Source organism: Sus scrofa, chromosome 13 (genome assembly GCF_000003025.6).
Source record: "Sus scrofa isolate TJ Tabasco breed Duroc chromosome 13, Sscrofa11.1, whole genome shotgun sequence".
NCBI classification, from domain to species: Eukaryota; Metazoa; Chordata; class Mammalia; order Artiodactyla; family Suidae; genus Sus; species Sus scrofa.
Genome location: NC_010455.5, coordinates 108,920,321 through 108,937,683, shown reverse-complemented (window position 1 = coordinate 108,937,683; position 17,363 = coordinate 108,920,321). Strand labels below are relative to the sequence as shown.

The 17,363-nt window shown below is 38.3% G+C and overlaps 1 protein-coding gene across 1 annotated transcript in view; it reads right to left on the bottom strand.

The window, feature by feature from the left end:
- The window catches only part of PRKCI (protein kinase C iota), an 84,917-nt gene that overhangs the window by 60,251 nt on the left and 7,303 nt on the right, over positions 1-17,363 (bottom strand). Inside the window, exon 2 of the mRNA XM_021069795.1 lies at positions 2,019-2,140. Within this exon, the coding sequence (XP_020925454.1) occupies positions 2,019-2,140 (122 nt within the window). The remainder of the gene's footprint in view (positions 1-2,018; positions 2,141-17,363) is intronic.

Below are 17,363 nucleotides of genomic sequence, written 5' to 3'. Positions count from 1 at the left end.
ATCTGAATAGCAACTGAGTAATATTTTAATGATTCTTTGGGAAAAGTTATCTTTTAAAAAATAGTATTGGCATAATTAGGTCCCCACTGTTTCTGGTTAAGGGCTTAAATGCAAAAAAACCCCCTCCACCTCTAAGTTTCCACCGCAACCCATAAAGTTGCCAAATTCACCTCTACGACCTCTTTGTAATCCCACAGGCTGCATTTCTTGTTTAGTAAGGACCTTTTTCACTTCACATTATGCTCATTAATACTGTGGTATTTCTCAACAATAATTTTATCAACTGTATCATAATCATCAAAAGTTAACAAAAGCAGGGAGTTTCCGCTGAGGTGCAGCTGGTAAAGGGTCCAATGCTCTATCTGTGATGGCACAGGTTCAATGCCTGGTTCAGTGGGTTAAGGATCTGGCATTGCCACAGCTGTGGCAAAGGTTGCAGCTGTGGCTTAGACTGGATCCCTGGCCCAAAAACTTCTATATGCTGCAAGTCCTCTCTTTTCTCCACTCTGTCTTTTGTAATGTCCATGGTTTCAATCGTGCCATACTTTTCAAAGGAATCTCTTAAATTATATTCTTCTGTACCTTCTTTAATACTACCAACAAAAATTTTTTGCACTGTTAGATGAGCACCAGGCTTTACAGAATCCTCTCTAGAAACTGTTGTCTTCGGTTCCACCATGTACCCATCAATCTTGTACTGTCAACACTCATTGCTGAATCCCCCTCTTTGACATTAGAGTTAAGTCACAAAACTAAAAGTCCTGGAACCTTTTCTTTGGGGGTCTCTCATCATCACACAATCTGTAATTGTGCCCCATTTCTCAAAACGGTCTCTTAAGCTATCACCTGTAATTTCAATAAAGTTTTCTCAGCAACTCTAGTTCCTCGGGATCAGGACCCTCTTTCCTCCAGCAGCAGCTGGAGTCAGGCTTAGGGTGACTGGCTGGAGGTTTTACCTCCATTTTGAGACCTGACTGGCCTCTTACAACTAGATTTCAGCATGAGATGGGGAGAAAGAGGCCTCCCACACTTTACATCTAGTGAATTACTGCTCTTCCTCACACAGCATGTTCTTAATACCTCCCTTCGTACCTTTATCTTATTCTTTCTTGTGGATGTTTTTACCCTCACCTACTCCTGTTGTGGTGCAGTAGAAATGAGTCCAACTAGTATCCAGGAGGATGCAGGTTTGATCCCTGGCCACCTCACTCAGTGGGTTAAGGATCTAGTGTTACCGTAGGTTGCAGATGTGGCTCGGATCCTGTGTTGCTATGGCTGTGGTGTAGGCCGGTGACTATAGCTCTCATTGGACCCCTAGCCTGGGAATTTCCATATGCCAACAGTGTGGCCACTCTTACTCTGTTACAGGGTTAGTTCAAACTCTGCAGGTATTTCAGGCAGATGTAGGTGTTGTTTCTTTTGTATTCCCAGGCCTCTATGCATTTCTGTTCAACTTACCACATTTGTTATTCACATGTCCATCTTCCTGTGAGACTAGGAGTTGAGGATAGAAAATATCTATCCTCACCACACAGATATTCAATTAATGTTTTCTGTATACAAGCCATTAAGGCAGCAAGCTTCTGCCACTACATTTGAAGTAGTGATTGTCACAATCATTTTTATTCTATAACATTCTCTTTTAAAGAATTTTTTCTTTCAAGTATTTTTCAGTGAAAATAATGTCAAATTATTGCAAGTAATCTCTTAAAACATAAGGCAATATTAAAAATTAAACAAAAATGTAACACTTTTTGATGAGATGTTACCTTATTTCTAGAAAAAAGTCACATTAATTTCACTCTATTTGGGGTTAAAAAGGACAAAACAAAAATTGTACCCTTAGTACTCTTTTAATTTAAACATTAAAAACAATAAGAACGGCATCAAGTTTCCAATACACATTTTCTCCCTTAAATTACAACTTTTATTAAAACAATGTTTTTTTAAAAAAACAAATGACAGAATAGTATTTTAAGTGAAATGCTCACAAAGGCAGCCCTCTCTTTACCACTCACCTTCCTCATCTATCCATTTCATGGTGAAAAGCTGTTCATTGTCAAAAGAACACATGTCTCGAACCTCATTGCAAAGGCCTTCAAAAGAGATGGAAGGTTCAAAATGTGTTATCATGATATCCCTGGAAAAGAAAAGGAGTTTTAAGTTAGACAATGGTTAAAACTAATAATGCTTGGAGTTCCCATTGTGGCCCAGTGGCTTGAGAACTGGACTGGTGTCCATGAGGATGTGGGTTTGATTCCTGGCCTCACTCAGTGGGTTGAGGATTCAGTGTTGCCACAGGCTATGGTGTAGGTTGCAGATGAGGATCAGATCCCATGCTGCTGCGGCTGTGGCATAGGCCAGCAGCTGTAGCTCCAATTCAACCCCTGGCCCAGGAACTTCCATATGCTTCATGGGAAGCCCTAAAAAAGAATGAAACAAAACAAATAAAAAAACCACAAAAAAACCTAAAATGTTCTATAGATTACCAACAAAGGACTTCAGCATTTTGTGTGTGCCTCAACATATATTGCTTCCAATAAACCACCTATGTAAAAAGTAAAATACTGGAGTTCCCTTTCAGCACAACGGGTTAAAGATCCAGAATTGTCACTGCAATGGTTTGTGTTGCTGCTATGGCATGGGTTTGATCTCTGGCCCAGGAGCTCCCACAGGCTGTGGGTGTGGCCAAAAAATAAAAAATAAACAAAATAGGAGTTCCCATCGTGGCACAGTGGTTAATGAATCCGACTAGGAACCATAAGGCTGTGGGTTTGATCCCTGCCCTTGCCTGGGAACCTCCATATGCCACGGGAGTGGCCCAAGAAATGGCAAAAAGGCAAAAAATAAATAAATAAATAAATAAATAAATAAACAAACAAATAAAATAATGCTTAAAAACAAAAATAATAAGACTCTCCAAAAAGAGAAGAGAAAAAACCCAAATGAACAAAATCAGAAATAAAAAAGGAGAAGTCACAACACATACTACAGAAATACAAAAAAAAAACATGAGAGAATACTATGAACAACTGTATGCCACCAAATTTGACAACCTAGAAGAAATGGACAATTTTCTAGAGACTTACAGCCTGCCAAAACTGAATCAAGAAGAAATAGATCAACTGAGCAGACCACTCACTAAAAACGATATTGAATATGTCATAAAAACACTCCCTATAAATAAAAGTCCAGGACCAGATGACTTCACAGGTGAATTCTACCAAACTCACAAAGAGGAACTTATACCCATCCTCCTTAAACTTTTTCAAAAGGTTGAAGAAGGAACACTCCCAAAGACATTCTACGATGCTACCATCACCCTAATTCCAAAACCAAAGACACCACCAAAAAAGAAAACTATAAGCCAACATCTTTGATGAATATAGATACAAAAATTCTCAACAAAATTTTACCATCTGAATCCAACGACATATAAAAAAGATCATAGACCACAACCAGGTGGGATTCATCCCACATGTGCAAGGATGGTTCAACATATGCAAATCAATCAATGTCATACACCACATTAACAAAAGAAAAGTTAAAAACCACATGACCTTCTCAGTAGATGCAGAAAAAGCATTTGACAAAGTCCAACATCCATTCATAATCAAAACTCTTACCAAAGTGGGTACAGAGGGAACATACCTTAACATAATCAAAGCCATTTATGACAAACCCATAGCAAATATAATACTCAATAGAGAAAAGCTGAAAGCCTTCCCACTAAAATTTGGAACAAGACAGGGATGTCCACTCTCACCACTGTTATTCAGCATAGTACTGGAAGTCCTAGCCACAGCAATCAGACAAACAAAAGAAATAAAAGGCATCCAAATAGGAAGAGAAGAGGTAAAACTGTCACTGTATGCAGAAGACATGATACTATACATAGAAAACCCTAAGGACTCAACCCCAAAACTACTTGAACTGATTAATAAATTCAGCAAAGTAGCAGGATATAAGATTAACATTCAGAAATCAGTCACATTTCTATATACTAACAATGAAATATTAGAAAAGGAATACAAAAATACAATACCTTTTAAAACTGCCCCCCAAAAAATCAAATACCTGGGAATACACCTGACCAAGGAGGTAAAGGACTTATATGCCGAGAACTATAAAACATTAATCAATGAAATTAAAGAAGATGTAAAGAAATGGAAAGACATTCCATGCTCCTGTGCTGGAAAAATTAATATTGTAAAAATGGCCATACTACCCAAAGCAACCTACAGATTCAATGCAATCCCTATCAAATTACCCATGACATCTTTAACAGAATTAGAACAAACAATCCAAAAATTTATATCGAACCACAAAAGACCCAGAATTGCCAAAGCAATCCTGAGAAACAACAACCAAGCAGGAGGTATAACTCTCTCAGACCTCAGGCAATATTACAAAGCCACAGTCATCAAGGCAGTGTGGTACTGGTATCAAAACAGACATACAGACCAATGGAACAGAACAGAGAACCCAGAAATAAACCCAGACACCTTTGGTCAATTAATCTTTGATAAAGGAGGCAAGAGTATAAAATGGGAAAAAGACAGTCACTTCAGCAAGTGGTGCTGGGAAATCTGCATGCAAATCAATGAAACTAGAACACACCCTCTCACCATCCATGAAAATAAATTCGAAATGGCTTAAAGACTTAAATACAAGACAAGACACCATCAAACTCCTGGAAGAGAACACAGGCAAAACATTCTCTGACATCAACTTCATGAATATTTTCTCAGGTCATTCTCCCGAAGCAACAAAAATAAGAGCAGAAATAAACCTATGGGACCTAATCAAACTGACAAGCTTCTGCACAGCAAAGGAAACCAAAAAGAAAAAGACAACTTACAGAATGGGAGAAAATAGTTTCAAATGATGCAACTGACAAGGGCTTAATCTCTAGAATATGCAAACAATTTATACAACTCAACAGCAAAAAAGCCAACAACCCAATGGAAAAATGGGCAAAAGACCTGAATAGACATTTCTCCGAGGAAGATGTACAGATGGCCAACAAGCACATGAAAAAATGCTCAACATCACTGGTTATTAAAGGAAATGCAAATCAAAACTACCACAAGATACCACCTCACACCAGTTAGGATGACCATCATTAATAAGTCCACAAATAACAAATGCTGGAGGGGGTATGGAGAAAAGGGAACCCTCCAGCACTGTTGGTGGAAATGTAAGCTGGTACAGCCACTATGGAGATCAGTATGGAGGTATCTTAGAAATCTATACATATAACTACCATATGAGCCAGAAATCCCACTCTTTGGCATATATCCGAGCAAAACTCTCCTTCAAAAAGACACATGCACCCGCATGTTCATTGTAGCACTATTCACAATAGCCAAGACATGGAAACAACCCAAATGTCCATCAACAGATGACTGGATTAGAAGATGTGGTATATACACACAATGGAATACTACTCATCCATAAAAAGATTTACAAGGAGATCCTGCTGAATAGCATTGAGAACTATGTCTAGATACTCATGTTGCAACAGAAAAAAGGGTGGGGGAAAAAACTGTAATTGCAATGTATACATCTAAGGATAACCTGACCCCCTTGCTGTACAGTGGGAAAAAAAAAAAAAAAAAAGAATGAAATAATGCCATTTGCAGCAACATGAATGGAACCAGAGACTCTCATACTGAGTGAAGTAAAAAGACAAATACCATATGATATCACTCATACCTGGAATCTAACATATGGCGCAAATGAACCTTTCCACAGAAAAGAAAATCATGGACTCGGAGAATAGACTTGTGGTTGCCAAGCGGGAGGGAGTGGGGTGGTTGGGGAGCTTGGGGTTAATAGATACAAACTATTGCCTTTGGAATGGATTAGCAATGAGATCCTGCTGTGTAGCACTGGGAACTATGTCTAGTCACTTATGATGGAGTATGGTGATGTGAGAAAATAGAATGTGTACATGTATGTATAACTGGGTCACCATGCTGTACAGTAGAAAAAAAATTGTATTGGGGAAATAACCATTAAAAAAATAATAAAAAAAACAAAAATAATAGATTTGTGAGAAACTTTAATTCAGTCTTTCCTCAACAGCCCACCCTATCTGTTCCAACATAGTAATCCCACCTTTGCTTTTAGAAGCTCACTCTTTTTTTGAGGCACTATACTCCACAGACAAAGAGCTCTATTAAAAAACAAACAAACAAACAAACAAACAAAACACCCTGTGGCATTTGGAGTTCCTGGGCCAGGGATTGAATCTGAGCCAGAGCTGCAACCTATGCCACAACTGTGGCAATGCTGAAACCTTAACTCACCGCACTAGGCCAGAGATCAAAAGCATCCCTGCTGCTGCAGAGACACCACTGATCCTATTGCGCCACAGCAGGAACTCCAACAGCTCTATTACTGATAAGCTTCTGCATTATATTTAATAAAACCTATTCCAAACCCAAGTCACAATCTTCTCTTCCCCAAAGGTCTAACTGCATCCAAGATGGGCTTTCAATAATTTGACAAAGATCTGTCACATCTTCTATCCTCAACCCTAACTTCCACAGATTGACCATCCAAGAGACTGTCAATCATTCTTTGTATGGCATGATTTTTTTTAATTTTTATTTTCCCACTATACAGCAAGGGGATCAAGTTATCCTTACATGTATACATTACATTTTTCCCCCACCCTTTTTTCTGTTGCAACTTGAGTATCTAGACATAGTTCTCAATGCTACTCAGCAGGATCTCCTTGTAAATCTATTCTAAATTGTGTCTGATAAGCCCAAACTCCCAATCCCTCCCACTCCCTCCCTCTCCCATCAGGCAGCCACAAGTCTTTTCTCCAAGTACATGATTTTCTTTTCTGAGGAGATGTTCATTTGTGCTGGATATAAGATTCTAGTTATAAGTGATATCATATGGTATTTGTCTTCGTCTTTCTGGCTCATTTCACTCAGTATGAGATTCTCTAGTTCCATCCATGGCATTATGTCGTTCTTTTTTATGGCTGAGTAGTATTCCATTGTGTGTATATACCACATCTTCCTAATCCAGTCATCTGTTGATGGACATTTGGGTTGTTTCCATGTCCTGGCTATTGTGAATAGTGCTGCAATGAACATTCGGGTGCATGTGTCTCTTTTAAGTAGATTTTTTGATCTCACACCTTCATTTCCCCCTTTTTCCAAAAGAATCCCATTTGCCAAAACCCAAAAAACAAATGAAAACATAAATGTGTGTTTATTTTTATATTAGTGTCAGATAAGCCATAGTATTTAAATAAATCCTTCTAGAAGCTACTCACTCTAAGACTTAAAATTGCAACAAAATGTTTTAGAGCAGAGGCCCGGGTTTTCCTCCAAAAAGTCATGAGAAGGCTCCCTGTGCTATAATCTCCATATAGTAGCCAGCCATTACTCATCCTTTCGAAAGTAAGTCAAATGGACTGAATGAGTCTAATTTAACAAACATATAGTGATCTCTAGGTGCCAGACACTAGGTGTCATAAGGGTTTTGCAAAATTAATGCAAATCAGGAGTTCCTGTTATGGCTCAGCAGTAATGAAGATGACTAGTATCCATGAGGACTCAGGTTCGATCCCTGGCCTCGATCAGTGAGTTGAGGATCTGGGGTGTGGCTGTGGCATAGGCCAGCAACTGCAGTTCCAACTAGACCCTTAGCCTGGGAACTTTCATATACTGCAGGTGCAGCCCTAAAATGAAAAAATTAATTAATGTAGATCATGTCCTTCCTCTGTTTTAAACTCTTCAAATGTCTTCTCCCTCTTATGTAGAGTAAAATCCAAAGTCTCCAGCAGGATCTCCAAGACCCTATGGGAACTGCCCCAGCTACCTCTCTGACCTTCCTCTTCTACCATGAACAGATAAGCCAACGTTTTAAAGTTCCTCTACCCTCGCCTGAATATAAGCATGATGAAAGTAGGAATTTTGTTTTGTTCATTATATTTCTAGTGGCCAAGGAAGTGTCCAGCACAGAATGGATATTCAATAAATATCTGTTGAAGAAAGGAAAGAAATGGCGCTGTGAAGGAACACTGTGGACAGACATGGGTAGCTGGAGCATAGAAGATAGATTAAATAGAAATTGAAAATTTTCGTCACCTCCGAAAAAGTTAAAACTGCAGTCTATAGGGGCTTTATAGAAGGTAAGCAGAGAGCCACATATAGAAACAGAATGAACTTTTCTTGATAATCATTCTCTTTCTAGCATCTCACGGTTTTCTGCCTCTTGTTGTTTTTTTTTTTTTTTTTTTTTTTTCTTTTTATGGCCACACCTGCAGCATATGGAGGTTCCCAGGCTAGGGGTCAAATCGGAGCTATAACCGTCGGCCCACGCCACAGCCATAGCAACACCAGATCTGAGCCACATCTGCAATCTATGCCACTGAGCAAGGCCAGGCATCAAACCTGCATCCTCATGGACACTATGTCAGGTTCTTAAACGGCTCAGCGACAACGGGAACTCCTGCACCTGCCTCTTAGAATTGCTTTCACAACAGTATGCTTCCCTGGCTCCCTTTCTACTATTCTGAACACTTAAGTCTCCCCTGTCTTTAATCCCAAGACATTCTTCACACCCTCTCTCATATCCATTCTCCAGCTCTCTTTTTCTGAAACCTAACTAACATGCAATGTTTTAACTATTTTCTCTATGCAGGGGTCTCCTAAATCTGTAATTCCAGCTCTCTGTGTGGTATTTAAGACTCCCTTTTTTTTTTTTTCCAGTTGTGCCAGCATGTGGAAGTTGCAGGGCCAGGAATCGAACCCATTCCACGGCAGCAACAATGCCAGATTCTCAACTTGCTGAGCCACCAAGGAACTTCTAAGATTCTTGATAAGCAGGTTCTAATTTCTATTCTCAACCTGATTCCATTTGCATCACACTCTATGACAGACATCTGGTTTATTCACAACCCCCATACAGAGGATCTCAATGATCCAAGTCTTAATCCTGACATTTCCTCCATTTAAGGCTTGGTTTAAGGAGGAAGGCAGGAATCTTTCTTTAACCAGCATTTCAACATCGACTTCCATTAAACCTTTTTCAACCACATAAGCCTATACTTCCAAACCTGTCCAACATGTATCTTAAGTTTCATTTTTTTGTTATTCAACTAATTATATAAACACATCCTCAATTAAGTTATCAACTGAAACACAAAAATTCTTCCACTTTTTAATATATTCACATAACTATTAACATGATAGGGACACAAATAACTCTTGGCTGAATGGAGAAGAAATATTTTCTAGGAGAAATCCATCTTCCAAAAAGTGCACTTTTGATAAGGAAAAATCACTGTTTATGTTTTCCTTAGCCTATAAACCAGTATAGAATATTTAGTATGTTTCAGGCATTTGAATAAACTTTTTATCTTGTATGATCTTCCCAATAACAATAATGGTCAAACTAGACATACTAACCTACAGACCCTATTTTACAAATTAAAAAGCAAGGCACAGAGTTCCCACAGTGGCTCAGTGGTTAACGAACCCAACTAGTAACCATGAGGTTGTGGTTCGATCCCTGGCCTTGCTCAGTGGGTTAAGGATCTGGCATTGCCGTGAGCTGTGGTGTAGGTCACAGACTCGGCGCAGATGGCGTGTTTCTATGGCTGTGTCGTAGGCTGGCAGCTGTAGCTCCAATTAGACCCATAGCCTGGAAAGCTCCATATGCCACAGGTGTGGCCCTAAAAAGACAAAAGACCAAAAAAAAAAAAAAAAAAATTTAAAATTAAAAAATTAAAATAAATAAAAAACCAGGCACAAGGGGAATATGTGCCATAGTCTCATGTTAGGAAACAGGATAAGAATTCAAATCCAGAAGTTCCCGTCGTGGCTCAGTGGTTAATGAATCCGACTAAGAACCATGAGGTTGAGGGTTCAATCCCTGGCCTTGCTCAGTGGGTTAAGGATCCAGCGTTGCCATGAGCTGTGGTGTAGGTCGCAGATGCAGCTCGGATCCCAAGTTGCTGTGGCTCTGGTGTAGGCCAATGGCTACAGCTCCGATTCGACCCCTAGCTGGGAACCTCCATATGCCACGGGAGCGGCCCAAGAAATGGCAAAAAAAGACAAAAAAAAAAAAAAAGAATTCAAATCCACATCTCTTAATGACATTCATGGTGGATGCTGCAATCTGACCCTCCCCTTCCCCACTGCACCTCCAGAATCCCCCATTAGCAATGGGAACATTTATTATACAGCTGCCAGGAGTGATACCAGTAGACAATCCCCAGTCATCAGCTTCCTCCAGAAATCTGATTCCTTGCCTATGATCAAACACCCTTGCTGGTCAGCCCACAATCAATGACTGATTCAATGTGCAGGCATAAAGGTCCTAGACATGTCTCAGGAAAGCTCAAAAGCGTCACCTCATCTTCAGAACTCCCTAGAGGGGCAAATGAGGTTTCTGGTGAGACCAGGGCATCTTGACTTTTTCCTACCTAATCTTGTTTCCTTCTCTTCCTTCCTCTTCAAGAGCTATCAATCATAAAAGCACTCCTGAAAAAAACTACCTGCATGCTAATCTGAGACACCATCTTCTGCACAAGCATCCGCCCAATGCACAGGTATTATCAGATGATATTTTTTGACAATAACATAATGGATATAAACAATCAATCTCACTTTTAAGAGATAGGCTAATGAATACTTTAATCCTTGTTTCAGATAATAAATGAGTCTACTTTAGTATCTGAAGCTAATTTTTTTTTTATTCTTCAAAGAAAATGCATTGCCAGCATATAATTTATAGTCTTTCCCACTAAATGTAAAATCCATGAGAACAGGCGTTTTGTTTTACTCATTGCTGTATTCCCAATATCTGAAACAGTGTCTAGCCCAGAGTGGATATTCAATTATTACAAGTTGAGTGAATGGAGGTTTCGTATGTTGGACTCTAAAGAAAGCATGAGGAAATGTAAAAATAAAAAGCATACCACAAAGGAGGAACGGCATATATGAGGCAGCCATAGTACAATGAGTAAGACCATGAGAGTGAAAACCAGTATGCTTGGGTTTGAATCTATCACTCAAGAGCTGTATAACCTTAGGTGAATTGCTTTAGTTCTCTGTGGCTCAATTTCCTCATCTAAAAAATGGGAATAATAATAACTCCTTTGGTATTATAAGGATTTAGTGGATTAAGTTAATGTATATACCTAGCATATAGCACACTTTGTTCAACAAACTTTAAAACACCATGTATTCATATAATACCTCAAACAGAATTGAGTTTCCATCGTGGCTCAGCGGCAACGAACCCGACTAGTATCCGTGAGGATTTGGGTTCGATCTTTGGCCTCACTCAATGGGCTAAGGATCCAGCATTGCCATAAGCCATGGTGTAGGTTGCAGATGTGGCTCAGATCTAGTGTTGCTGTTGGTGTGGTGTAGGCCAGCAGCTATAGCTCTGATTCAACCCCTAGCCTGGGAACTTCCATATGCCATGGGTGTGGCCCTAAAAAGACAATAATAAATAAATAAATAGAATTGAAACCTTATTAAATAAAAATAATCCAACCTTCTAAAAACAACATACAGATGCTTCTGGTTTAATATGGTACAGGGAATAAACATCTGTATCCTTTCATCCAAAGGGCCTACCGAAATGATAGAAAACTGAAATAACAAATTTATCAAACTCTTAGAAAACAAAATAGGCACCAGCAGCAGACCAGAAAGTATGAGAAAATCCTAGATGACTGAAACCAGATGGGATAAAACTGATGGAAAAATCATACCAGTCCCCCCAAACCAAAGTTAACAGAAACCCTTAACAGAGAAATTTTATTGAAACAAGATTACTTTTTCTTCTATAAGCATCTAACCACACTTCTTGGCTTTTCAAATACATAGCACTTACATAAGCATTCATTATAAATGCTTTTAATAAAGAAAAACACATATGTTAAAGAATTAAAAAAACAGAATAGTGCTATAAACCTTTACGATGTAAAAACTGCCAAGAAAAATTAGGATGTAGAGACAATGAAAGGATCTGTAAATTCAAAAATAACTCTTTCCTAACAGAGAATCAGTACTCTTACCTAAAACTAATAATTTAAAAACAAAAGGAGGGGGTAGTTCTCTTGTGGCACAGCAGGTTAAGGATCTAGGGTTGTCACTAGAGCATCTGGGTTGCTGCTGTGCCGCACATTTGATCCCTGGCCCCAGAAATTCCACATGCTGCAGGTGCAGCCAAAAAAAACATTTTTTTTAATTTGTAAAAAAAAAAAAAATGTTTAAAAATAAGTAAAAGCAGGGTTCAAGGAAAAAAAATGAATAATCTGAATGTAAAAATGGGCAAAGGACTTGAACAGACATTTTTCCAAAGCGAACATAAAAATGGCTAACAGGCTTAGGAAAAAGATGTTCATCATCACTAATTATTAGAGAAATGCAAATCAAAACCATAATGAAATGTCATCTCACATCCATTAGAATGGCTTCTATCAAAAACAAAACAGGGAGTTGCCGTCGTGGCGCAGTGGTTAAGGAATCCGACTAGGAACCATGAGGTTGCGGGTTCGGTCCCTGCCCTTGCTCAGTGGGTTAACGATCCGGCGTTGCCGTGAGCTGTGGTGTAGGTTGCAGATGCGGCTCGGATCCCGAGTTGCTGTGGCTCTGGCGTAGGCTGGTGGCTACAGCTCCAATTCAACCCCTAGCCTGGGAACCTCCATGTGCCGTGGGAGCAGCCCAAGAAATAGCAACTTGTTGTAATAACAACAAAAGACTAATTTGTTGAAATTAGAAATAACAACAAAAAAAAAAGACAAAAACAAAACAAAACAAAACAAAACAAATCAGATTAAAGGAGTTCCTGCAATAACACCGTGGGTTAAAGATCCAGTGTTTTCTCTGAGGCAGCACAGGTTCAATCCCTGGCCCAGCACAATGGGTTAAGGATCCGGCATTGCAGCAGCTATGGCACAGGTCACAGTGGCAGCTCGGATTCAATCCCTAGCCCAGGAATTTCCATATGCCCATGGGCGTGGCCAAAAGAAAAAAATAAAAACACCACAAACAGGTTAACAAGTGTTATCAAGGATGTGTAGAAATAGGCATCTTGTGCACTTTTGGTGGAAATATAAAATGGTGCAGCAGCTATAGAAAACAGTATAGAAGCTCCTCAAAAAATTAAAAATATAACTTCCATATGATCCAGTAATTCCGCTTCTGGTTATACATATATTTCCAAAAGAACTAAAAGCAAGGAATCTAATATTTGTACACCCACATTCATAGCATCATTCACAACGGCCAGAAGGTAGAAGTAACTCAAGTGTCCATGGGCAGATAAATAAACAAAATGTGATCTATGAATACAAAAAAACATTATCCAGCCTGGAAAATGAAATTCTGACACATGCTACGATATGGATGAACATTAAAGACATTGTGCTAAGTCAAATAAGCCTTCACAAAAAAGACAAACGCTATATGACTCCATTTATATGAAGTATCTAGAGTAGTTAAATTCACAGAAACAGAAAAAAGGAGGTGCCGGGGGTTGGAGGTTTGGGGGGATTTGAGAAAGTTGTTAGTACTGAGCTTCATTTTGCAAAAAGAAAAAGTTCTAGGGACTGGTCACATAACAATGTGAATGTAATTAACACTACTCAACTGTACACTTAAAAATGGTTAAGATGGCATTCCCCCTGTGATGCAGCAGCCACGGCGTAGGTTGCAGCTGTGGCTCAGATTCAATCCCTGAGCCGGGAACATCCACATGTCCTGTGTGCGACCAAAAAAAAAAAAAGTTAAGATGGTCAATTAAAAAGAAATTTTTTTGCCACAATTAAAAAGAAAAAGAGGAGTTCTGTCATGGCTCAGCAGTCAACGAACCCAACTAGGAACCTTGAGGTTGCGGTTTGATCCCTGGCCTTGCTCAGTGGGTTAAGGATCTCATGTTGCCGTGAGCTGTGGTGTAGGTTGCAGATGTGGCCTGGATCTGGCACAGGCTGGCGGCTACAGCTCCAATTGGAACCTTAGCCTGGGAACCTCCATATGCCACAGGTGTGGCCCTAAAAAGAAGAAAAAAAAAAAAAAAAAAGAAAGAAAGAAAAGCAGGAGAAAGTATATTAAGTTATAAATGTGACCATAAGAAAAACTAAAAAAACTCAGGAGAGAAGACAATGAAGAAGTGCTAAATTCCTCATCTTCCATAATGATTAATAGACATAATAAAAGAAAGCAAAAAAAAATTTTCGGGGGGATAGTTGCTGTTGTGGCTCAGTGGTAACAAATCTGACTAGTATCCATGAGGTTGTGTGTTCATTCATGGCCCCTCAGTGTGTTAAGGGTCCGGCGTTGCCATGAGCTGTGGTGTAGGTGGCAAACTCGGCTCATATCCCACGCCGTGGCTGTGGTATAGGCCGGCAGCTGCAGCTCCAATTCAGCCCTTAGCCTGGGAACCTCCATATGCAATAGATGCGGCCATTAATTTTAAAAAGCAAAACAAAACAAAACTTTTTATTATTTCGAAGAGTAGATTATTTATTAAGAAAGTAAAATTTTTTAATAGTAGTTAACTCTGGGTGGTGGAACTGAAGATTAGGGAGAACCTAGAGACAAAAAGAAAATATACTTTGAACTTACATTCTTCTGAGTGGTATAGATTATTACCAATTTTTCCACCATGTAAAGGTATCATTTATGATAAATTTTAATTTTCAATAAATGTAATTAAAATACAAAACAAATTTTAAATGACTTTATAAGTAAATTGTTTTAAATATTTTAAAATGTATATTTTTGGAGTTCCCATTGTGGTGCAGTGGAAACGAATCCAACTAGGAACCATGAGATTGTGGGTTTGATCCCTGGCCTCGCTCAGTAGGTTAAGGATCCAGCATTGCTGAGAGCTGCGGTATAGGTCACAGACCTGGCTCAGATCCTGCGTTGCTGTGCCGTGGCATAGGCAGCTACAGCTCTGATTAGACTCCTAGCCCAGGAACCTCCATATGCCACAAATGCGGCCCTTAAAAAAAAAAAAAAAAAAAAGATACCTACTTAACTTCAACAATTTTTCTTTCAAAACACCTTCAAGGTTACTAGTATGAGTAGTATGAGGGGGTGAGGATGAGGAGAGCATATATTTTAAATCAAAAGAGAGGTAAAGGCTCATGAAGAATTTCTCTGGCAAAGTATGACATTATTTTTTTAGAATGTAAGGAGGAAAAGTTAGTCTGATCAGATATCATAAAAATATGACTTCCTTATTAAGATACACATGTAGTTAAAATTAATACATGTAAACATATCTATAAACAATAGGGATTTTTCAGAAATCTTATTTTTCAAGAGCTGTATTTATCAGAACGTACAAATATTTTGAAAACATCTGGGTAATCCTTTAAAAATGTAAGTATACACATTCTAAAGAGACTCAATGAAGGAGTCATGCTTTATCAACTGACACTCCTTAAGTTCCAGGAACTAAAACATTTTAAAAGGGAGTTTTTTATAAACACTTCTTTAAGTAATTGGGAAAGCACCATGTTCATATACCCCACAATCACCAGATCCTTATTTTAGCACCAAAGCTAAAAATAAGCTCCAAAATAAAGATATTACTTCTAACGGTACAAAACAAATTATGTGTAGATTTTTTTTTCCTGGTTTTAACTTCAGTGTTGGCATAAATTAGCTTACCACTGGTCTTCAAAAGAATACAGTCTGCTTCACCACAAAGATGCCCAAATGGCAAATTTAGATATAGTTTTAGCCAAATTTTTAAAAAGGAAAAAAAGAAAAAGCATTTTAAACTTTGCTGTTGGGCTTCAGAAGTCTGTTTTAAGTATTCATTGTGTTCCTGTGTTCTAAATACAGAATCTAAAGTTTTTTCCTTAGGACTAATTGCTTTAAAAAAAAAAAAACCTGAAAAAGAATCAAATTCGGTTTTTCTGCTATCTCAACATAAGCTCTTCTCCCAAATTAAATATAGTATAATCAGAAAAAAAAAAAAAACCTTTTACTTGTAATCATCAATATAATAGATTCAGGTAGGATTATCCATGGATAGTAAAACCAGTAGGTAAAAGGTTCTGAGGGAATAGAGTATTCATACAAAGTACCACCCTCAAATTAATTTATAATTATAATTGTTAATTATAAATGTCAATGCAACTTTCATATTTTAATAGTCAAGGAGATAGAAAACTGACTCAAAAAGAATTGTAAAATATCAATTTGATAATAAAGAAAAAAAGCCCCATTAATACAGTGAAAGGGTAAAGGGAAACTTCTCTGAAGGGTAAGAGTCAGCTTCGTATTGTGATTTACTAAGCCTCATAATCATCCATAAAAAGGAGATAATGATATCTACCTCTGAATATTGGGTGTTTTTTTTTTGTTTGTTTTTTTGGTATTTTTAGGGCTGCACTCACGGCACATGGAAGTTCCCAGGCTAGGGATTGACTCAGCTAAGGTGCCGGCCTACACCACAGCCACAGCCACACCAGATCTGAGACACATCTGCAACCTACATCACAGCTCATGGCAATGCTGGATCCTTAACCCATTGAGCAAGACCAGGGATCAAACCTTCGTCCTCAAGGATACTAGTCAGATTTGTTTCCACTGAGCCATGACGGGAACTCATGAATATTGTTTTTTTGAAACATAGCATTTTTTGCCAATTTTATCTATAAAAATTTAAAGTGCTGATAAAATGCAATGAGAGCATAAGCAAAATACTTCATTTGTATGCTGTTGTTGGGAATGTGTATTGATATATTTTTGAAGGATAATACCAAGTTTTAAAACAGGCATATCTTTGATCATGTTTGTAAGAATATATATTAAATATAAGGATGTTCCTTCAACATGACTTGATATAGTGATTTAATGAAAGCTCATCAATCAGAAAAAAAGATTAAATAACTTGCGGTATAACAAAACTATGGAACACTCTGTACCAACTGTAAAGAAAGAGGTAGGTCACTCTATCTAAACATATTTATCTACTTGTCTGTCCATCCTGACATGGAAAAATGACCATGAATGAAAAAACTCAAGTTACAGAAACATGTAAAGAAAACCCATTTATTGGAAAAAATTAAAGGGCGTGTCTGTATGTATACACATACGTATACTTACAGATTTATTGATATGACATAGAATATGTCAAACTATTAACAATGGCTACACCCTAGAAGTGGGGGTGGGAGGCTACAGGAGGAATTTCCTACTTTATGTATTTCTGTATTTTTAAAATTTAGCTTGGAGTTCCCGCTGTGGCGCAGCGGGAAATGAATCCGACTAAGAACCATGAGGTTTCAGCTTCCATCTCTGGCCTTGATCAGTGGGGTAAGGATCTGGCATTGCCGTGAACTGTGGTTTAAG